The sequence below is a fragment of the Coturnix japonica genome, chromosome 1 (assembly GCF_054131305.1).
Source record: "Coturnix japonica strain WE chromosome 1, WE-NBRP24, whole genome shotgun sequence".
Taxonomy (NCBI): Eukaryota; Metazoa; Chordata; class Aves; order Galliformes; family Phasianidae; genus Coturnix; species Coturnix japonica.
In genome coordinates, this window is record NC_140663.1 from 43,895,969 (window position 1) to 43,919,421 (window position 23,453).

The window sequence follows — 23,453 nt, forward strand, 5'->3', positions numbered from 1 at the left end:
TACAAGAGATACTGAGGTAAAAAATGCTGAGATTAGACCTCACTTCAGAATAGATCAAGAGAGCAGACCAGTGACAGAAGGAATAAAGAGAAGCTCCAAATGGGACACTGCTATCTACAGTAATAGCAGGAAGATGACTCAGAAATTACTAGAATCTACTTTAAATGTAAATACTGTCCCCTAAGGCAGATTTGCATAGAGCAATTGCTAAGTTCGTGTGGTCATCCTCTCTAGAAAGATTTCTGCATGGTTTAGTGCAGGTCTTGTGGATAGGGACTTCTGAATGTTCACGATAGAACAGTTCTAGTAAACACAAGTTCAGGTGAACAGATGCAACACGGAAGACAATGAGAAACTCCTGAATTTCTAGCCATGTTAATCAACATTACTCGACTTACTGTCCCCGGATCTGGCCTGCTTACAACTCACTGAGATGGAGCAGATTATTACAGATGGCATCTTTTTATATTGCATTTTCAGTTCCACATGAAATTTCCATTTTCATGACCATAATGAGGCAGAGACCAGAGATGACAGAAGAACAGTAAATGCTCTTGTTTCATTAACACAGGAAAGATGGCATCCTTTACACTGCAGACCATCTCTCTATAACATCTGTGTTTGACAGTCTGGGTGGATTTCCCCATTGACAGTACCTACAACCATCTGAGTAAATCCTGATTGACCCTTTTTCTCTCTGCTAGCTAACAACACTTACCCTGCTGATGGAGAAGACCACGCCAGGCTTGCCAGAGCAGACACCCATGAAGCAGTGGCGGAACTGCCAGTAGAATAGATGTTCACAGATGAAGGTGATGAGACTGAGGGCCATAGCTGCTCCCAGCATGTAGAAAACACCTGCCATGTTATCTATATCCAGCTGGCTGCTCATAACCTCGTTTTTCTCATTGTGACAAATGCCAGTGAGCCACAGTGCTTCCAGCTCCTCCATCTCCCCTTTAAAGACACAGAGAAAGAAAGAAACACGTTAGCCAGCCCTGCAATCATAGAATCACAGCACGGTTTGGGTTGGAAGGGACCTGTAAGATCATCTCTTTCCAACCTCTCTACTATAGGCAGGCAGACACCCCACTAGATGAGGCTGTTCAAAGTCCTGTCCAGCCTGGTCTTGAATGCCTCCAGGGAGGGGGCATCCACAGCCTCACTGGGCAACCTGTTCCAGTGTCTCACCACACTCACAGTAAAGAGTTTTTTCCTAAGATCTGCCTATGGATCTCATTCTAAGTTAGTCTGAAAACAAGAAGCATGTCAGACTGCTCTTCTAATAAGGGTAGATGAAATTAGTGACAGAAAAGGCAATAGGATTTTTCCACAGATTAGGCACAAAAATCTTTACTGCACAACACAATTATCTACAGCTGCCTACTATGACTTTCTGAACAAGTTGTCCACCACATAACTGAAGACCTCACCTCACAAACTTCCACTTTCATAATAGGTCAACAAAGGGAAAATTAGTGACCAACGCTGTTAAACAGAAATGAGTCACTTTTAAATGAAAACACTGCCAGCTTAAAATTAAAATTGCTGATTTTTTTTACATCAAGATGTCTGATTTTTGAATTTGTTTCCATAGTATCTACAGGTCATTAAAATGAGGTGCAATGTTCCCTAAAATATTCTTACACTTTTACCAGTTTTTCTTCCCTTCAATTTTGCCTAAATGTGACATTTCCGAGCCCTCTGACCAATGAAAAATATTACTAATTTGTATTAGCTAGAAACAAATGTTCTGTAGTCTAATTTCATACCCCACTTCCTCTCATTATGGTATTTTTCAGGAGAAGAGAGAGCAAAACACACACATACACACACACATACTGAGACATCCAGAAAAACTAATTTTATAGGTTGGCAATTCTTTTCATGCTGCTGGGGAAGTCAGCATTTCACAGTTTCAACATTCAGCCTGGTGACAGGGAAAAAAAAAATCCATATGTTTATATGGCATCATAGTACACTCTTAAAAGAATTATGGAGATTTTATGATCTTTTCTGAAACAACACTTATTAGGCTTTTCAGGAGACAGAACACCCTATCTGTCAGGTGGCCAATATTCTGATGAAGTATACCAGAGCTTTCATCTTTTCATATTTACTGTGCCCTATGTTATTTTCAGATTTCAGGAAAAAAAAAAAAAAAAGCAAAAAAGCTTATAAATAAAATAACCTGTGAATTTTCTTTATTTATTCATTCATTTATTTATTTTTAATGACTCAGAAAGGTGCAATATATAGCATAGAAAAAGAAAACCAGGAAAATTTTTTCTAAAAAGAGTTTCTTACCCTATGAGTAACTTTTTTGAAAGCACCTCTTTCTCCTTTATCAACAGATAACAGGTGAATGAGGTAACTATAATGTTCTGATTAAGAACAGCCCAAAATATACTTCTGAGTCTCAAATTTTTCCTTGTTTGTTTGTTTGGTTTTTGAGATCTGGGGGAATCTGAATTAACTTTTTCACCCATTATTAAAGCTGATTACATAATCAACTTTTTTTTTTTTTTTTTTTCCCTCTAAACTCTGCATGGCTGGATCCTGTTGAGAATTAAGTATGGAGCAACAATGGAAAGTCCAGCATCATTTGCAAGTTTGGTCATGGCAAAACTCCACAGGTAGCTGAAAGTTCACAAAAGAAAACTTGATTTCACATGACATTCCTCTCACAAGATATTGCTCATACACACATCTGAGCTGATTCTATGAAACCAGTAATGCTTTTGAAGTTGGTTTTGATGATATCCTGCACCAGCAATATAGAACAGGCGACATCCTGCACATCTCTGGCACAGTGTCTTTAACAAACCTTTTTGATAATCTCCTGTTCTCTACGTGGATCTGAAACACCAGAGCTAGGGAGATAGAAAAATATTCTATACATGCAAAACTTGTTATTTCTTAGGAAAACTCCACCTCCTCTTTTTCTTGTCACTTACCATCTCCAAAAAGCTGTAGAATAGCAAGATCAACCTGGCGCTTCCAGCCTGAGTCCTTTTGGATGGCAATGCCATAGCCTGTGGAAGCAAACACTTTTCCACTCCCGATTGTCACCAGCTTGCAGCCTTCATCTCTGCCAGCCATGTAATTCAGCACTGCTGCATCATAAATGAAAGCATCCAACTTCCTGCACAAGTGCAAGAAACAAGAAGTGTATAGCACAGAGAAGATACAATCTGTATGAGTGCAAAGGTGTTCTCTGCTAATTAAGACAGAAATTAACCTCTTCCAGATAGAGTACAATAGGTTGCACCTTCAGAGTTAACTAAAATCTGAGCCTAGAATCTGTTTACAGGTGAAACTAGATTATAAATGAGGTCTGTCTATTTCTCTCTGACTCTTTGATAACTGTCATTTTTGTACTGAAAGGAAATTTGGAAGACAAACATAGTGCAAGATAAAGATGAATGAAAAAGAATTCCAGGAGATCTACAGTCCTAAGAATAGCTTACATTTCCGCACTGCCTTTCATGTGAAAAGAACCTAAAATACTTCATAAAATATATAGGTATTAGAGAGCATAGCAGAGCTTGCAGTAAAGATTTTTTTCCAATTCAAAGTGCTGGCATGACTTAGCAGAGTAAAATATGTATTATATTTCAAATTAAATGTAGCCAGGCCACTGTAACTCCTTAGTTACTGTGAAAAGTGCTACCAGATCTTTACCAATGTCAAATGACCATGATAACAGCTTTATGGCTTACTGTGCTAAGTAGCTCTTTGGTAAAGGCTGTTTAGCTGAAAACCACAAGAAAGGGTCTGTTTCAATGCAGTGAAATGCCCATATAAGCTAGGATGGGCAGACAGCACAACAGACTGATGAGAACCTTCTTACCTCAACAAATTGATTTCGGGCTTAGGGGTAGTCTCAGGGGGCTGCATCTTCTATACAACCAGAGACAGCCAATGAGTAAATCCTCCCACTAGATCTGAAATGAAGCTCTTTCCAATAAAAGACTGAAGACCTTCTACCTTACAAATTCTCACACCCACACTACCTTTTCAATACGCCTCCTGAACATATATTGCCAGTATAATGATTATCTCAGTTCAAGTGCATATCCATGGGGAAGTCTGTCCAAGGGTTGATATAAAGCCAGGATGACATCCACCACAGGCGATGAGCTCTGTTTCATCTATATATTTCCAGGAGAGAGCATATTTATTTCCTGGATGATGACTACTGGCAAATGTACAACCCCAGGATAGCATCCAACAACGGTACAGTAATTTATAATGGGCTATGTGCCTCTGAACCTGGCAAACAGGTTTAGGAATAGTCAGTCAATCTAGTAATTAAATTGGCTGAACATCTTTGTTCGTGCTTTGTAATGAACTTTCTCACAACAGTGTGACATTGTTCTAAGTGAGAAGGTGTTGTTTCATTTCACTGGGGCTGGGTTCTGACAACCACAGCGGGCATTTTTGGGAGGAGGCCTTTAACTATAAGGGACAAAGGCTTACAAAGACTAATAGGGGTTTTAAATTTGCTCCTCTACAGTTTCACTGCTATTAAGACAGAGTGAGATGTTCAAAGATACTTTCTGCTAATGACTTTTTCCCACATTTCCCAAATTACCCAAGGAGACACTCCTATTTAATATACTTCCTTATTATTCAACTGGCATCTCTGTCAGCTCTTGATACTATATTATTCCAGAGAGAAGGACTACTTGCAAACTATTTGCTTCAAGCACACCTTCCATTACACTGTATTAGCTTGTGATACACTGGAGTGGGATTAGTCTGACAAAGATTCTTTCAGCTTCCTGATTAACATAATCTTTTATACACAGAAGGAGAGAAAATAAGGGAATTTCCAGATGACAATGCAAAATGTTCTCAAAAAAACTTTGCCCATAGAGGTTTGTGAGCATTTCTTGTGTATACATAAGGACCCATAGGCATGAAACAGCTTTTTTTTTTCCTCTCTCAATAGTATTAAAAGTATTGCAAAACTAGAAACACTTATGCAGAAGTGAATAATAAGAAAAAAGTCTAAGAGATTCACAGAAATATTCTCCTGTGTTGCTGTGGTATAGCTATACTTTTAATCATGGAATGATAATGGATGCTCATTTTCCAAACCCCACAAAGATTTCCTAGACAATCATTCAAAGAAGTCAGCCAGTAAGTTTGGAAGAAGGAATCCTCACCCAGTCTTCAATGAGAATAGGGCATCATCCACTCCCCTCTGATTGAACTTCACCATGTAGCTGTGCATTTCAGGGTAGTTGTTGCGAATGTTCCTTTCTGTGCTGCCATTGGGAACTGTCCCAAAGCGGAAAGGGGGTGAGAAGTCATTGGGTTTCTGGAACTGTAGAAACAGAAAAAGAACATTTCTCACAATCATCCAGCAAGAAGCAGTCATCTGCATGGGAGAATACACTCTCCTTAGAGACTCTGTGCCCATTACAACACCAAATGTAGTTCTGATTTTACTATCAGATGGAAAACATTATTGAGAAGACACTGTATTTCACTGTTTTCAAAGACAAACATTTCCTGTTTGTGTCCAAGAAGTGAAAATGAGCAATCTGGTCTTTTGTCCACTGTGGATAAAGTACATACATGATCAAAAACTAAAAGTTTAGAGAAAAGTGAAAACAAAAAGGGGGTAAAAAAAAAAGTAACAATGTTTTTGCAACATGGTCAAAGAAAGATTTTCAATCAAATTGATGTGAATTTTACCCACATAGTGTCATTTAGTTTCTAAGAAGTATCTATTTTCATTTTATTGACGCCTTTGCATTTCCTGATTCTGACTCAAGTCAAAAAGCAATTAATGAGGAAAGATGCCGCACTGAACAGCTCCCGCCCACTTCACCAAATAAAGGATCAGCTCTCAAACTTTTGGGCAGATGTCCCAACTGAAATTCTATTAGCGGTTGCAAGTTACAAGTAACATTTGATTCCCAGAGCAGAGCTGGCAGAGTGCTGAAAACCTTTTGCTGCTCCCAAGAAATTCACTCATCATAACTTCCCCCTACAGCTGCAAGGCTGTGAGATTTTGTATGCCACTTGTTTAACTCAAGTCATAATCAATGCTCTCTGGGGTTTTATGAGCAGGAAAATTTAGAATGTGAATTATCAAGACTGCTTAAAACCCCTAAAACCAGTAGATGGGAAGTGGCACAGAACTGTAAGCCAGGAACTGAACAAGCAGTAAAAGAAAAGATGCAATGGTAGATCAGATAGATGGAAGGCCCCTTCATCTCTTAATATATCAAAATCAAATATATCAAGTATATCAAAAGCTAGTTTAGGGCTCTCAAATGTGACTGTATACTTGGATAATCTTAAGAAGCATGCTAAGAACATGATAACAATCAAGCCAAAGCCATTTGATGGTTCTCCTGCCACATCTATCATGCACTGCTGTCTTCTGTGGTGGAAATGTGGCTACTGCCTATAGCTATAGCTTCAAAAGCATGCTGCCAGGTCTAGCTATTAAGTCCTGCTCAAAGCTAGTCTGAAACCTGCTGGACCCAGCTGAGGAGTCCAAAGCTACTAAAGCAGGATAACTCATTCAGAGCATTTCAGAAACAAGGTCAACAAGGACTTGCGCCTGAGAGTAGGCTGAAGACACAGTTCACATCACCAAAAGGAATTTATTGCACCTCTTTCTCTAAATCAACTCTCAGCTGTGCAGAGAATCACCACTCATATTCAGGTGGAGAAAATGGACTGGTTCATATGTACAGATGCATGTGTGAGATAGAGCAGATGCCCTGCTGCTTTAAGCCATTACGAAACATCAGGTATGTTTTTTGAAACACAGACTGGCATATCACCAAAAAAAAAGTGAGGTTTCATATAGCAGAAAATAGGCAGTAAGGTGCCTCTTGTCACACTCCCAAGGGATGAAGACAAATTCAAAGCTATCAAAACTTGTACTGAAAGCAAATTTTGATGGGAGAAAAATCACTGCAGCATAAAAAAACAAAACAAAAAAAAACAAACAAAAAACCTTCTTTCTTACCAAGCTGGTTATAGCAGCAGCTTAGGAGACCCATCACAAGCCATTCCAGGCCAAAGGAATACACTTTCTCTCCTGACCCGCTGAAACTGGAGTTTCCAAAGTGGGCAGCTTGCTTCTTCAGAGGCTGCAGAACCCAAACTTCTGGGCAGAATAGAAAACCCCCATCCACAAAGAGCCCTCCAACACAGAAAAGCCAGCAGGGCAAGCAGCAGGCAAGCCTGATAAATATTCAACTTCAGCATGCCCTTTGGAAAGGCAGCGGATATGAGAGCCTCCCTCTGGGCTCACAAAATATTAAGGGAAGGAGAGGTTCCATTCAACATCCATTTCATGCCTCCTCCCTCCATCCCTAGTGATGCAATCTCTAGATTTGTCTGCTCCCAACACTGGCCGTGAACTGGAGCAAAAAGGGACTATAGTGTCAGGCAGACCTGTGATAGGGGAAACAACCCTTCCTCTGAACAACCCTTCATTTTCCCTGAGTTCCAGGGCTCCCCCTTAGCACCAGCCAGCCAGGAGTAAAATGCTCTGTATTTCATTTTTAACATTCTGAGCAAACAATAAATAAATGAAAACATTCCTCTTGAGGGAAAGAACTGTTTCTAGCAACTGGAAAAGCACGCTTCTGGAGAAAAAAAGCAGGTTGATGGCTTTTGCAAACCTATGTACTATACTGCACTGCATGTCAGCTTATCATCCCTCACTCCCTGTTAATTCCTCAGTCAGAACAGACCTGCAAACGCAAATTCTTCTCTACACACCCACATGCGCACATACTTCAACCACAGAGTGGTGGACAACAAGACAGGAAACAGTTGGAGAGGATCCACGTGGGACCCACAACAGAGATCTTTAGCTGCATGTCTAAGAGCAGCACACATACTCATCTCCAGCCTCCTGGGTTTGTTTGCAAAGCTGAAAAAACATGATGCCCAATAGACTCCACAGCCCATTAAGCCATAGACAAGCAGCTATTTCTCCACATTTAAGAACTAATACTGGTATTGGCATACAACTATCTATCAGGAAATAGTAGCTGAAAATTCCTTGTACTTGCTGCTTGGCAGCATGTGGGCACAGCTCAGACTAGAGATGGAAGGATCTCCAAAGAGCTCACCAGAGCCAGGAATGGCTGCATCCTTCCAAGCTTTCTTGTGCCCCACACAACTCACAGTAAAAGACCAAGAAAGGCTGTAAACATGCTCAGGAGTGGGGAAAACATAGGGATTGATGGGGAAGGAGTATGTCCTCTCATGGCAGCGGGGTGGAGGACTTTTTGTGGAAGAACTATAATAGACTCATAATGAATAAGGTTAATTGACACTGCTGTCAGAGAGTTTGGTAATGAAAAATATATGGCTTTTCCAAAGGGCTGGGAGAGTGGGTCTAGCCCAAAGATGTCAGTCAGCCTCAGGAAGCAAGGATGCTTTGGGCAGACTGGCCTAGGAGTCTGAGAGATGTGAGACAGCAGCAGAGGCACAATGCAGGTGTTATTACACACAGACAGCCTATGCAAAGGTAATCTGAAGGCTTTAGTAAATATTGATAAAGGAATTAACTAGAGATATTGACAGAAATGGTCTGAATTTAGATTAATGAGAGAGCCCTCACATCATTTCATGTAATCATTACCCCTGCCAGGGCCGTAAGTCACAACTGCTTTGCCCCGGGCATCTGCAAACTGGAGCCACGTGAGCCTCTGGCAAAAAAAAAAAAAAAAAAAAAAAAAAAAAAAAAAAAGATGACAGGGGAAGGGAAGATAAGCAACTGCACTGATTGCTGAGCAAATACAGCTGCAGAGAGTCTGTCCTGCCACCTTGTCCTACCTCCCTCGTGGGCACCCTGCCTGCTAGGGAACCTGAGAAGCTCAGCTGCAGCCCTATACCCAAGGAATGCTGGCTGGAGTTGCACCCCAGTTGCAGCCTCCCATTTGCACACCATGGATCTCAGTCATGAGATGCTCCCCTCATGCACAAGGTGACGTGACAGTCTCTCAACCATGAAAGAAGATCCCTGAGACAGCTGGCTTCACATCAAATTTAGCAGGGAGGTGGAAGCTGCAGATGGGTCCTCTCCCTGCCTGACCTGGGGGTGGGAAGCAAGACACCAAGCATGCCTGAAGGGCAAGCCAGAAGGCAGCTTTGGGAGAGACCCTGAAGGCAGCCCACCTCTTCAACCCCTCACTCAACAAATTGAAATCGAGCAAGACTAAGCCCAAATTGGATGACAGCTTTGAAGAAGTAACCTCTCAGAGTCAGAAAGCAGAGATCTTACTGCTCTGGAGAGTGATAAGCACACAGGCTGGGGGCTATTAGCACATCCCGAGTGGAGAGCCCCTTTCCTGCTCCCCCTGCATCTCGCTATGAGAGCTGTCAGCAGCAGCAGTGAGAGTGGGTTTAAGTGACTTGTCTGGAAGAGCTGTTTCATTAGCAATTTGGAGCTGTGCCGTGCAGAAAGCAGCATTATTCTCAGATGTTCGAATATCAATCTGCATAATGAAACAGGTGATAGGAGCTCTTCCCATTCAGGCAGCTGGGATTGGAGAGGATTCAGGAATGAGGGGAAGGGGTTATGTCTAATTGGCCACAATTAATTTGATGAGAATTTTTTTTTAAAGATTTTGTCTCTCACCAAATGGCTCCTACAGAAAAGCACATCTGCACTTATTTATCTGCCTAATGTAGGCTCTGTTTACGCTGTAAAGTGTTTGCCAATAGCATTGAATGCAGATTCACAAACTCAGCAGGTCTTTCAGCAAAAATGCTCTTTTTTATCACTTGATCTACTTTTATACTTTTTAATAAAAATAATTCCATGTGACACAACATAATGAGCTTCTAAAATGTTGTATAAGTGAGTTTATGTGTAGTATCTTACACATACATAGCTTCTTTGTGAGGGTTCCTTTCATTTTCTTAGGTCCAAACCCTCAGTTTTCTACTGCTTGAACCTCTGACTCTCCAGAATAAGGTCCCCAGGTTCAGCTTCTCTATTTCCTGCTAGCTCCAAAGATCTTGAGCCCATATTAGATACTGAGTTCAGTTCAATTGCCTGAGTGTGTAAGGGTCATTTGAAGTGCCCCAGAGAACTTAACCCTGCAAGCAGGTCCCTCATAGCCCCTGTGTGGGGCTATGCACCAACCACCTGAGGGAATTTGGGTTACTCCAGTGAACCTATATTGTCTCTAGACATCTACATTTGCACAACTGAATCCAGCCACTTAACCATTTGGCCCCCAGGACAGCTTTGCCCACAAAAAGCATAGGTAGCCAGAGGCTGTGGGTAGCATATGATCCAAAGTGCCCACTACTCTCTGGAATTTGCCCATCAGGGCATCAGTCAAAACTTTTTGCACAGACACCTCTAAACAGCAATCTGCTTGCTCTTTTGGCAGCCTTACAACCAGCAGATATCTGCTGCAACATAAGCCAAATATCTCTTTAAAATATGGCATTTATTAGTGAACTGTAACGTAAGATTTAGTGACATAAGGCTAGAAAAGCATAGTCCATGCCTGAGTGAATAATTTTAGCACAATCTTTCTGCATTGCCCAAACATCCTTGATTGTCCCCTTTTGCTCTGGTTCAGCTGCACATCACTGCAGTCAGCTTGCAACTTTGTTCATTGCCTGAGAGTCCAGTTGGGATGTTTGCACAGGAGTTTCAGTCAAAACTTGTTAAGGCTAGGCCAGTGATTTTCAGTCATTTAAACCTTGACAGACCACTTGTGGACAGCAGCATGTCTTGCCCTACCTGCCATGTTTCTTTATCTTCTGTTTCAGCCAAGAAACAAACCTTTATAGCTAACCAGTGACTCTCAAAGAGAGGAGCCTTGTCCTTTTAATATCCCCCAAATACACCAATGTTGCCCTCCAAACCACACCATGAACAATGCTGCAAAATAACAGAGCTGGATCTGGCCTTGAGAAGATGTCTTTTTTAATTCCTCTAGTGAGGCTTCCTTAAACATCACCATTCCTGACAGCTCTTCATCCAGCCTTTAGTGGAAGATGGCCACCAATGAAGACTTCCCATTCCTTGAGCAATCTACCCCAGGGCTTTGCTACTGGGAAGCTCTTCCAATTGTCTGAACTGAAGCCCTCCTGCTGCAAGATAAGTACTATTTTCTGTTATCTTCACCATGTACAGGGAAATCAGAATAGTATTTTCCTCTTTGAAGGTGACTTTTATGTTTTTGAAGACCCTCGAGCTGTTTCTTCCCCATGTTGAGGATAAAGAAGCCCAGTTCTCTCAATCTCTCAATCTTTCTTTGTAAACTGTGTTATCTACACTTCCAGCTGTTCTTAGTGCTGTCTTTTGGTTGCATCCAGTAGATCATTCCTTGACTTGCCTTTGGTTGGTAGACACGTTCCCAGCCTCCACTGCACCAAGAACAGTCTGATCAGGACCCCAAGATGTTAAGAGAACATTACGTTTTAAAAGCTCACAGCAACATAAAGCCAAGGAAATAAAGGCGTTGCTAGTAAGAGGTAATGCTCATTATCACCCTCCTCAGTGCCTCTTTATATTATAACTTTCCCCCTCTGCTTTTTACTCTTATCATTTGCAGTTTGCAAGATTTTCAGAGCTGTAACTGTGTCCTGATCCACACTCAGGTGGTGATCGGTTTCTTTCTAGAATGTCAATCAGAATTGCCAGCACCACCTATAGGGCTTCTGTATTCTTTTCTTTGTCCAGCATAGGCACTTCCACATAATTGTGCCCTGTCACTTATCTTGGTAGAGGAGGTGATTTACAATTCACAGTGTGGCAACTGTTCTATTGTTACATTGGTACAGGGCACTTTTACATTGCTACAACAGCTTCCCAGCTAGGAGTGCGCCAGCACAACTGCAGAAGCATACTTCAAACCTAAATCATAGCACTGGTACAATAATCCGTGAAGACAACAGACTAAAGAGACTGTGCTGCTCTTTCTTCTATTACTCATGAATCTCTCATACAGATGCTTCTCTAGCTTCACACCTAAAGCACCCTTCTTCCTTCTGCAGTCACCTAGCTTTGACATTACTGACATTGTTTTTACTTATAACTCACAGCCACTCTCAAGTGACCACAACTTTTCAGATCTTCCTTTTCTCCTAGCTCCAATTTCTCCTCTTCTTCTGCATCCCCTCATAACATGACCTTCCACGGTTTCAGCAGTAGCTGAGACTCCTCGCAGCTCAGAATCCTATAACCTCATCAGCAATCCCAAACTGTCATGCCCCATGGCAGAAATCAACCCTAAGACTGCAGTGCAAAACACTACTTTATTGTTTCCACCAGTCAAACAGCACATCTTGATTTATAAGCAATTAAAAAAGAAGAAGAAGAAGAAGAATGAATGAACAGCATACAATCCAGTTCAACTCAGTAACTCAGTTTTGGAAGGGCACAAGAAATCCTTGGGTGTCCTCAGACCTTGATTTTGTGTTTTATCTTATTGTTAAATATCCTGTGATGTTTCAAATTCTCTGGTCTTGTTTTGCATAGCACTTTCACCCATGAATTCCTCTAGATAAGTCTGAAAAAGGAGTTATCAGTTACTGCAGCTGACGGCAGCAAAGTTGGAAAAGAATTAAATTAAAGCCACATTTAAAGGAAGGTGTAGGGTCAGAACCACACATACACAAAAAAAAAAAAAAAAAATTTAAAAAAATTTCTATGAATGTCTGGTGGTGAAACTGTGGGTCAGGGAAGGAAACAGAGCAACCTAGGGACAATGCAGAGGTGTGAGGGGTGGGGGTAGGTGAAAGCAAAAGAAAGGAGTACAGATATAGCAACTTTAAAAATAGTTGTCCTTGTAAAATAACTGAGATGAAAGCAGAGACCCAATTGGTGGAAGAAGCCGCCATCACATGCAGTTATTGCCAGAGCAATGCACACAGTAGGACTGTGCAGACTCTTTGCAAGCTGGATTGCTCTGTGCAGACCTGCCTTGAGCTGCTTCGGCACAGAGCAGAAGACTGCAAACCTCAGGCAGTACAGCTCTATTTCTAACAGATGGTATTTCAGGGGTCCTACTTCTTCCACAGCCAGACCTCCATGTGCATGCTGGGACCACACAGCCCTACTGCTGACCCAGGCCTTAGAAGCACAGCAGGCCTAGGGGCCATTCTAGGATCAGACCACCCTCTGCCAGAAAAATAGGCATATCTAGGGATCTAAAGTTTGACCGGAGAGCAACATCCATACTGGAACCACTACCACACAGCTCCTTGTGCAGCCAGAACACTAGTAGGCACGGTACTATGTGAACATGGTCTTATCTGTTGCAACTAAGTGGGCTATGTGATATTAGCTATAGCACAATTTTGCTTGCATGTATGTAGAGACTGGAGATAGATAGCCTGCTTATCCCAAATCAAATCATGTTATGTATTCTATCCATGGAAATCAGCTTCCTTGGAAGTCAAACACGACAGGGCAAAACACACATTCTAAATAATCCCAGGCAAGCATAAAACAGAAATGAGTGAGGCAGAAAGATGCTGGTTAGTATGCTCATGTTAATACCACTGAAGTGTAGATGTTCACTGAGAGGAGAAAATTGACTGATAAAAAAGACCTTGAGAGGAGAGGTGGCAGCTACGTACAGAAGAGTTTGAAATCTGCTTTGTTTGTATATGAGACAGCTGGTTAACAGCTTATGAAGCTTCCTGAAAATTCAGAGGCTATAGTTTGGTGAGAGAGGAATTCCATTTTTCAACCCTTTTCAGTAAGACAGGCAAGCCAGAGTCTCCTATCTTCCAAGTACAGATAGTAGCCAATCAGTTTTAGCAACTTTTACTCGGGTAACAACCACTGGGCAGAACAGTGGAACCCTGCCCATGTGTGGCAAACTCCTTGAAGACTTCACCAGGACCAAATAATTAGAAAAAAATAACACAAAAATTAATCACATTAGTGTAATTTCTAAAGCACCTTTATAGTCCAGGTGGTAAAGCAAAAAGCATGGCACTCGAGGCAGGGCAATAGAAGCATCCTAGCAACAACCCAGAGATGGGAGATAATGCTTCCTTTCAGCTTGCTACAGAAAGCTTCCTCCTATTGTTCCACTTATTAGTGGACAATAGCAGAGAAACAAAAGCCACATCATGCCCTTGTGCATCCCGGGCTCCCAGATCTGGAGGACCTGAAGCAAACCAGCCTGCTGGACCATGGAGACTCAGGAAAATTTGACCTTGAAAAGCCAAAGGCTATGGGAGACACGGGGCTCCTTTCCACCAGGTGAATGCAAGATACAGCCTGCCAAATATTTCTCAAGTATGTAAATATAACTTAAAGTGTTTCAGTCGCTAGGCGAAAGCAATGAAATCTGTGGGAATGCGGAGGAAGGTAGGCGGCTGTTGTGTATTTTTAATCCTGTAGATCTCATCTTCCCATTCCTACCCCACCAGCATTTCATCCCTGATCATTCAGACAAAGGAAGCCATCACTCCCGACACAGGCTGCCAAATCCTGGCAGCAGGGCCATTGTGTTTTATTTGACTGCAGAGGGCCAAGTACATTTATGGCACTGCATAAATAATAAATAAAAATATTCATCGCTTCTCTCTCTGCTGAATTACACCGACGCAAGAAGCAGGACAATCCTTTGCTTCCCTCCTCCCTCCCCCTGTTACGCAATTCTCAGAAGACGACATTTTCCAGGCTGCCAAGCAATTAGCACAGAAGCAACCAAGTTTGCCCAGTGCCTCCAAAGGGCCAGATGTGGGAGCTGGTGAGGAGGAAGATGAAAAGGAAAAGCTGGCTGCAGTGGAGACCCTGGAAGTGTAAGGAGGGATGTAAAAGCTGGAAGCTAAGCACTGTGCTTTGGCCCTGTAGCTAACCTCCCTCTCCCCTCCCGCAGCTCCCACTTGAAACACGGACAAAGCCAACAGTGCTGTGTTGCATTACTCCCTTCCCAGCAAGGATGCATTTGGCCTATAGTCTTCCTTTGTGTATCCACTCCTCTTGCATTGTACCTCACTCAAGTTCTCAACTAAACGGCATTTTAAGTGCCACTAATCCTTAAGAGTCCCATTACAAGTTTTACTGCTGCTAAATCCCTCCAGATAGACAGAAAAGAGAGAATCCTAAGAGGCTAAGCCAAGGCTAAGGCATTGCGCAGCCTTCTCACTGCTCAGCACTACACAGCACTGAGCTTGAGCAAGGAGAATGACAAAGAAAGTAGGACTGAAGGGGGGGTTGGGGGGGGGAGGAACACACTTGAAAACCCACTGACTTTAAACATTTACAGCCATAAAACTACTGAATCACTTTTCAGCACACGGGCATGGAGGTTTGCTGAAAGGATCTCACAGAGCATAAAGATCATGCCAAGCTGAACAAGGCAGAATGATTAAATCTGTAATAAATGGACCCATCTATGATTGTAAAAAAAACCCCGTGAGTTCATATTTATGTACACAATAAATGTCATTGATTATAAAGATGCATTATGACATGATAAGTTGTGCCTGTTCATTAATATGAATATATTCAAGTAATATGTAATTATACAGAAATATACTGCATTATATACCATTTCTATATAAATATTGGTCTTTAGGAACTGATGATTTATGAACAGGTAAAGAGAAATAATCAGATTCTAAGGCATAAAACTTGAGACTTTCAGAGGTCTGACTTTTCTGCACTTCACTGTGAAGCACTGTTTGTTATATCACGCATTAAGTCAGTACTGCTAATGTTATACATAAAGGTCATATTGAAACAAAGAACTGAACGCAGTTCAGCTCATTTACAGGAAGATGTCCCCACCAGAGAAGCACTGTGGAAAGAAATTCAACTGTATGGGGGCATGATTTCTTTAATTTTTGTCCAAGTAAGGTGTGTTCCAGACCACAACTCTATCCGTATTGAAGAAAGGTTCTGATTCATCACAAAAGGACTGGATCGGAAGTGGCGTGGCCTTGCCTGCATCTAGCTAACCTGTAATCTCCATTGAAGACTCCACACAATAAAAATCACACTGCTGAGAGGATTACATATTTTCTCCTTTTGAACACTGTCACATAAAACTTCCTTTGTGTCATGCAGAAATCCGTGGAACCAGGAATGTTCACTGACAGTAAAAGCTTAATCCTGAGTAAAGTTTGTGCTGCCTCCAAGCCAACCAATTAGACACCCACCCCTCTGACACACCTTTCAGGGTGCTACACTGAGCCCCACTTATGGTCTCCTGGGAAAACTTCTGATGGATGTATTTGCTCTGAATTACTCTGAAACTTCTCCAGTGCAGGTATTTGTTGTAATGAAGCTCAGAAAGACACTTAACTTCAATCATGTGAATAATAGCCCATTGACTTTAATGTCGCCACTCATAAGCGCAAAGTTAAGCACATGCTTAAGTGATCTGCATATTGGGATCCTTGTATAATTTACATTTAATGTGCTGCAGAGCAGAATGTAGAAAATAATTCATTTTTCAGTTTCATGGCCAAGCATCTATTACTGCAGAAATAAAGCAGATTCATTTTGCTTTGTATCAGCCTGAAATGTTTCATTCACCTCAGGATAATGTGTTGCTTCATCTTTCCATTAACTCTTTCCTTCATTACAGGGGAAAATAAATAAAAAAAAAAAAATCTATTTTTTTTCCTCTTTGCTTTAATGTAGGTCAATTTTATGATTAAAGCCTCTAGAAGATAAGTAAGTAAAAAATACACATCAGAGTTATCAATCAAAATACTTTAAGTACACTAAAATAATGTACCTGGGCAAATATCAGATTTTGGCCAGTTTCAACTCCAAAACTTCATTTTTTTCTGGAAATAATGGATTGGAAAAAAAACAAAAACAAACCAAAACAAACAAACAAACAACAAAAAATAGCTGACTGAAGCTTCATAGAAATAAGCTCTATGTCTCAATATTTCATTAATATCTCAAAAAGTAAGTAAGTTAAATACATGTGAAGTCATAGCAATCTATATTAATTTGCAAGTATACAGAAATCCATTTCTCTCTTTTTTATGTCAATTACAAAATTACCATTCTGATACTTTATTAGCCTCTTTGGCATTTCCAACTAATTTATAGGCATGGATACTATTTTTTTTTAATTATTATTATTATTATTAACCTACTGCATTCTAAATTCTTTTATTTAAATGCCCTGCTGGCTGTCCACATTTGCTTTTATTCTATTACCTCTGTATATGAATGGAAATTATGTATAGCTATTAGATTATTTCACACATTAGCTCATTTATATAATCTTTCCTGTATTTATTGCCTTCGTTAGACTGAAATACCGCAGGCACTTGTTTCTCTAACGAGTCTGAAGCTCTCCCATTATAGGAAATTGGGTTATATCTCCTGATTACAGTCATACAAAACCAGGCGCGTGCGCTGGCTGCAGCAACCTGTGACAGGGCATCTTGCTGGCCAGCCATTTGCAGGAGAGTCTCAGATCAGCTCTTGGCCTGCAGGTCTTGCAGGATCAGAGCTGCTCTCCAGGAGGAGCAAGTTTCTCCCCCCTGAATCTTCCCATGTCTACATCAGCTGTAAGAGCCACAGTTTGACACATGATTTAAGCAGCCATGAGAGTTAACATGCTAACTGTGGGTTCCTGGCTCAGCTCTGGTATCAATTTTAAGCCAGCTGACAACAAACAGGTGGCACTGAGCAGTGATGCTCACCCAAATACACCATCAGGGCCAGGAGAGAGAGCAGCAAAAGCCTTGAAGCTCACAGCTACCTATCCTACAACCAACCACCAATGCACAGAGGACCCTGCTCAAGCAGGTCTGCTCAAGCATCCTCTCAGCACAGCAAGGACATGACATTAGTCCCTGTCCTGCTTGTCACTTGAACAGAAATGCTGGGAAACAGCCAAGACACCTTCCAAGTCCTCAGACAGCTGGAATGATTCAGCCCACACTTCTGGGGATGTAGCAGGTCAACAGCCGTAGGCACCTTTACCTCAAAGAGCAGCTCTTTCTGAGCAAGGACCACACTGTCCACAGAGAACCCTGGGTGGGTGTTCCAGAAGGGCAGCCAGCCTGACCTTGATGAGCATTCCCCTACCAGGCATAGTAATGGATTTTGTGAGTGCATCTGGCATTTTGGATGCTCTGCAGTTCTGTCTTCCCCAGGTACTGTCATGCTAGCAGACCTGTTTCTAGACAAGTAGGAATGATATCCTTTAAAGTATCTACACCTTTGTCCATCAGGATTCCATTCTCTGCTGAATCCTTGTGCTGGCCACAGCTGCCCTTAGCGGCTATAGTAGACTGGAAGCTGATCTGCCTCAGTTCTGCTGTGAATATCAGCAGTCACAATGGAGATAAGAGACTAAAAACTTAGGCCATTCCTCTGGGCCACCCAGCACAGGTCAGCAACTGCCTCCTTTGTAAATCTAAACTGGCTAATTTAAGCTGGCAGGAGAAGGGAGGACGAGCGCAGCACAACCCCATCTCCAGGGTATGTGTACTGAGGGGGTTGCAAGCACTGTGCAGACAGAAGGAGAAAAGAAGAAATTCAGAAGAGAGAACTCCTCCCAGACCAGGTCATCCTGAAGCAGAGCTTGGGTACTTGGGTGGCTGGTCTCAAATTCTGCAGGGTGTCTGCACACACAGAGTGGAAGTCCAAGAGCCCAGCAGATCAGTCTCTTGCTCACCCTTTTGGATGGAGATCTTCCCACTTGTCTATTCCCAAGAGACAGCAGCTGGCCTTCATTTTTAAGAGACAATTTTCATCTGGTTCCAGATACTCTCATAGATCATAATTTTACCCATATGTTGCACCTGCACTAGCAGCTGTGTTTGAGGCATATCACAGCCACCTCAGTATATACTATGGTCTTTCTCTTCTCCAAGAAATACAGCACATGCTTTAGGATATCAAAAGCAAACACAGGTAAGTAAGCAAAGAAAAGTAAAAGAAAATGACCTTAATCCAGTACACACAAGAAACCCTAGAGTGATATCGACCGAAATAGGGCTAGAAAACTATATCCAAAGGCTCTATGAAGCTCCAGGAGCTACCACTTCAATTGATATTTCACACACATATCTCTGCAGGCATGGAGAGTGTTTTGAAAAACATGAGAAAGAAAGCATAGCTATCTCTATGGGCCTAAGCATAGCTCTTTCTATGAGCCTATGCACAGCCTGAAACAATAGATCAGAGGTATGAACTACCCCATTTAGCTCAGACGGTTGAAAACCTAATGGTGACAAACTAATGTTAACTCTGGTAGGGCTGGTTGGTTTTGAACAGTGCCTTTCAACCTGAGGGAGTCCACGGCTTCTCAGGAGCCTGTGCTACAACCTCCACCTGACAGAAGAGCATCTTCCTCACCCCCTCCTCATCACAGAACACTGCAAATGTGGAGACACTGTGGAACAAATTGAGGTTGGGATGAAAACAAATAACAGGAGCATCTCTGCACGGATTGTATTATTCTGTGTCATATTTCTTTCCAAGGAGAAAAAAGAAACATCTAGAGGGGGAAAGAAAAAGTGAACAAAAAAACCTCTTAGAAAAGAATTCTTAGCCTGACGCACAGGACACTGTATACACAGGGGGACTGACCATAATTTATTTCTAGACTGACATGGGGAACTAAAGAGACAGTAACTATAACCAGACCAGCAGTAGCAAATCAACACACACATTCCTCTTTTTGCCGTTATCCCTAATAGCAGTGTATGTGACCTGTTGCTATGTGGTTGCCTGACAATGACATGACCCCTTAAGAAGCCAGAGTGACTGAGTAACAAATACAGCACAGGCAATTGAGCCTCACAGAACTCAATTCCTTGTGAGTAACCTTGCAACAAAACAAAAATAAAGCAGTGCGCATAGCTTCAGACCCTCATGAACCAGACAGCGCTAACCTGCATGCATGAGCAATCTCCTCAAAATCCTCAGTGCGCGAAGCCCAGCAAAAGCAAATGCTCTGTGAGTACAAAACGCACTGCATGTAAACAAGGCAGTGAAACACAGTGAAACAGGGAATGATTTTTTGTGCTAAGCCTCCAATGGCCTTGAAAAAATGACAGTCTAGCTTAAAATGCAAGCAATAGTAAATCATCAAAGCCGAGCTGATTTACCCCCAAAGGCAGAACTTGTCCCCAGAATAAACTAACAGATCATATTTGCTAGCACAATAGTCACAGCTCCCACACAGACAAATTAGTTCATCCTGAAAAAACAGGTTGCAGCCATTATACACATCACCTTCAAAGCAGCATTAATTCATTTCTTGCTGCCAATCAAGGCGTAGTTTGGGATCATGCAAGCAAGCACAGTTCAGTTTTGTTTCCATAATTCACTCCTGAAGTGCTTAAAATGTGTAAAATTTGAACTGAATACCAGTGAAGAACAGTTGTGCTATTTAAACGAGGGACTACAGCAATGTTGTAACTGAAACAATCTGAATATTTTAGCAGTAAGAGTAGAGGAGAAGGAGCAACACAACCTCTTCTGTGAAGAGGGGGGATCCATTACCTTTTTGTCGCTCAAGCCGGACACCTGGTCCACATATTCCTCTTGGATCATGAAGGCAGCCAGATTGGCAGTGTAGCTGGCCAGGAAGATGACAGCAAAGAAGGCCCACACTGACACCATGATCTTGCTAGTGGTACCTTTGGGATTCTGCACTGGCACGGAGTTGTTGAACACCAGCCCCCACAGCAACCAGATAGCTTTGCCAATGGTGAAAGAGGGACCTCCTGGCTCTAGAGCGATTGAGAAACAAGATTCCACAGTGAGCACCTCAGAACAAGTAGTCTGTGTTTCTCTTTACATACATGACTTCAGAGTTAAGGGTAGTATCTATTCCCATGAGATGAATGTCCATAGCTATGCTCCCCTGTGTTCATACCACTATATCTAAGCAAAGTGTGACCCTGAAAAGTTATTTTCTATAATGTCCTCAGGCTTCTGCATTCATTCTGTCCCAAAGGTTTCCAACAAAGCTTTACATAAGAGCTTTTTTGTACCTGTTTAGTACACTAATAGATGTAGAACAGACCATTTCAGTTCAAGTGTATTCGTGAGAAATAGTTTTCTCAGAAGAACTCTACCCTCATTTCTAGCTGTTTAGCAGTGGTTTTGTTCCTGAACTCCTACCATATATCTGTGCCTTCACTGTACTTATACAGGTGTAAGAAAGAGCATTATCTGAAATAACAAGGGTCTAGAAACACATCTGCAAGAGTGTTTTGTTACAGAGTCTGCTGATGGTACATGAGCCAGAGAAGGACCCAGCTCTGTCTCCATGTACTGCATCTAAGCTAGATAACATCTGGCATATACTTCAGTCTCTCTCAGGAAGATCAGCAGTTTCAAGAACAAACCCAATGTTTACAAAGCTGATATTTTCCCCTTATTCACTTTTCAGAGTAAAAGCTCACACAAAGACCAAAAGCCAAGCATGCTCATGAAACACCATGCCTGAAACCTTGTGAAATCCTGTCTGGCTCTCAGCAGTCCCACATCCCTGGCATATGCAGGTTCCATTAGTGGGAACCAAAACATATGCTCAAATTGAGCACAAGAGAAACCATCACTAAGACTGCAGCTGGAATTACTCAAAGGATCCTGCTTCAGGCACTGTGAAAATTCTCCTGGGAGAAGATTCTCTGGCACAATTCAAGTAGTGCCTGTCACTTTTCTGACGGTGCTACCCAGTCTTTGCAACCCTTTGGTTTAGCATCCCATGCTTCATGTCCTCCTTTGGGAAGTTGGGAGCCTGGTGCTGCTGCCTGTGATTAAGGTTGGCTCCAGCAGAGAAACAGAAGAGAAGAAAGTCAATCAATGATTCCTCTCCAAAGTACGGAGCAGGGAAAAGTATGGATCATCTGAAGGCATTAACCGTGCGTGCTCTTTATGCAGCTGAAAAGTGCAAGGGGCTCACCGTGTAATCTGGGAATTGCACATTAAGTTCTAAGTAGAATCATTATTTGGCAAAACTGGAGCCTCTAGATGCAAGGAGACAAAGTTAGTGTAAGAAATTGGTTTGACACTCCTTGCATTTTACATGCTGGAGTGGTAACTTTAAAATCCTCTTCACCAAATGAGTGAGACATCTGAGTCATGGGTCTCTGTGAGGCACAGTACTTCAAGGTATAGGTATGGACTTGTCCTAAGACATGAGTAACGAGTAAAGTAAGACATGAGCCCTGTAAAACATCAGTGGGAACTGTAAGGTGTAAGGAAATCTCAAGAAGTTCCTTTCTACAGTCTTCCTCTCTCCACAAGTCACCCCATTTGCTTTCACCCACAAATCAAGACAGCAATAGGAGTTGCGATTCCATACCAGGGACAAGATTTCCAACTTTGAGTGACCCGAGAACAACAAACCAGAGTAGTTGGGGGCTAGACCAGGACATGCTTGCCTAACTGTGAGAGAAAATTTCAGGTGTCCTTGAAGAGAAAATCCAGTTCTAGGGGCAAATTAATACTATTGCAGACTATTTGAATGCAGACAAAATGTCATTAGCAACAGCATTCATTACCAAAGAGGCACTGCAGCCTCCTCAGCTGCTTTCTCCATCTTTGTGTTATGCATGTCAGGGATAATACCTTCCTGATGGTGCAGTACCATTCATGATTACTCAGAAATGTTGATATTACAGCTGCAGTTCACCTAACTTAATAACTGCACACCTGTGTTAAGAACTGCTTCCTGTTCCACATCAATATTAATACCTCCCAGGAGAATCACAGGTTTAGCAGTATTTATTTGTATCCGAAGATCTATGCTGCCATGAAGGCATCTCACCTCACATTTCCATCTTAAGAGAGAAAAGTTCTTCACTTCCTCATATATGTGGTTCTGCCTGCATTCCCATAAATGCTTATTTTTCCCCAACATGATCTAGTGGAAGGTATCCTTGCCCATGGCAGGGGGTTGGAACTGGATGATCTTTAGCATCCCTTAAGTTCACTCAAAGTACTAAATTGGTAGCAAATGAATGCATTTTCTAATAACTTCCAATCCTACCACTCTCAAGTGACCAGTAAGTCCCAGAAAGGTTTGAAATGCTGATTTATTAGGGCATGAATTAAGGAGGTGACAACAGGCTCAACTTGCTGATTGTCTTCATACCAATAAAGGAAAAAATTCTGCCTCTCAAGTTGTCTGGCCATCCTCTCTTTAACTCATCAGGCTGTCTTCCGAAGATCATAACTGTAGATTTAAGTCACTCATTCTTATCTTTCCTATTACCTTTAAAGTATAATTCCTTGCCCAATACAAGAAAAATGAGCTTCTCATTTTCACAGTTGGCTTTGGCAAGCCAGAGAGCCAATCTGGAAAGGGCAATGCCCAGCTGACAGATACGGGATTTGGAGTATGGCAATACAGTGGGAGGCCGGCATCGCTGCTTGCTCCCCTAGGAGATGTAGCACTGAAGGGCAGACTGAAAATGGAGAGCCCTCTGATTGCCTCAGAGTGAGCAGCACTGCAGGCACTGCCAGCACCAGCTAC

The 23,453-nt window shown here is 42.0% G+C and overlaps 1 protein-coding gene across 4 annotated transcripts in view; it reads right to left on the reverse strand.

Moving 5' to 3' along the window:
- GRIN2B (glutamate ionotropic receptor NMDA type subunit 2B) overlaps positions 1 to 23,453 on the reverse strand; it is a 211,939-nt gene that overhangs the window by 15,379 nt on the left and 173,107 nt on the right. For all 4 annotated transcript variants that reach the window (XM_032444362.2, XM_032444365.2, XM_032444367.2 and 1 more), the window contains 4 exons: positions 20,468 to 20,697; positions 5,175 to 5,335; positions 2,958 to 3,145; positions 719 to 957 (listed from right to left, as the gene is read on the reverse strand). In XM_032444362.2, the coding sequence (XP_032300253.2) occupies positions 719 to 957; positions 2,958 to 3,145; positions 5,175 to 5,335; positions 20,468 to 20,697 (818 nt within the window). The remainder of the gene's footprint in view (positions 1 to 718; positions 958 to 2,957; positions 3,146 to 5,174; positions 5,336 to 20,467; positions 20,698 to 23,453) is intronic.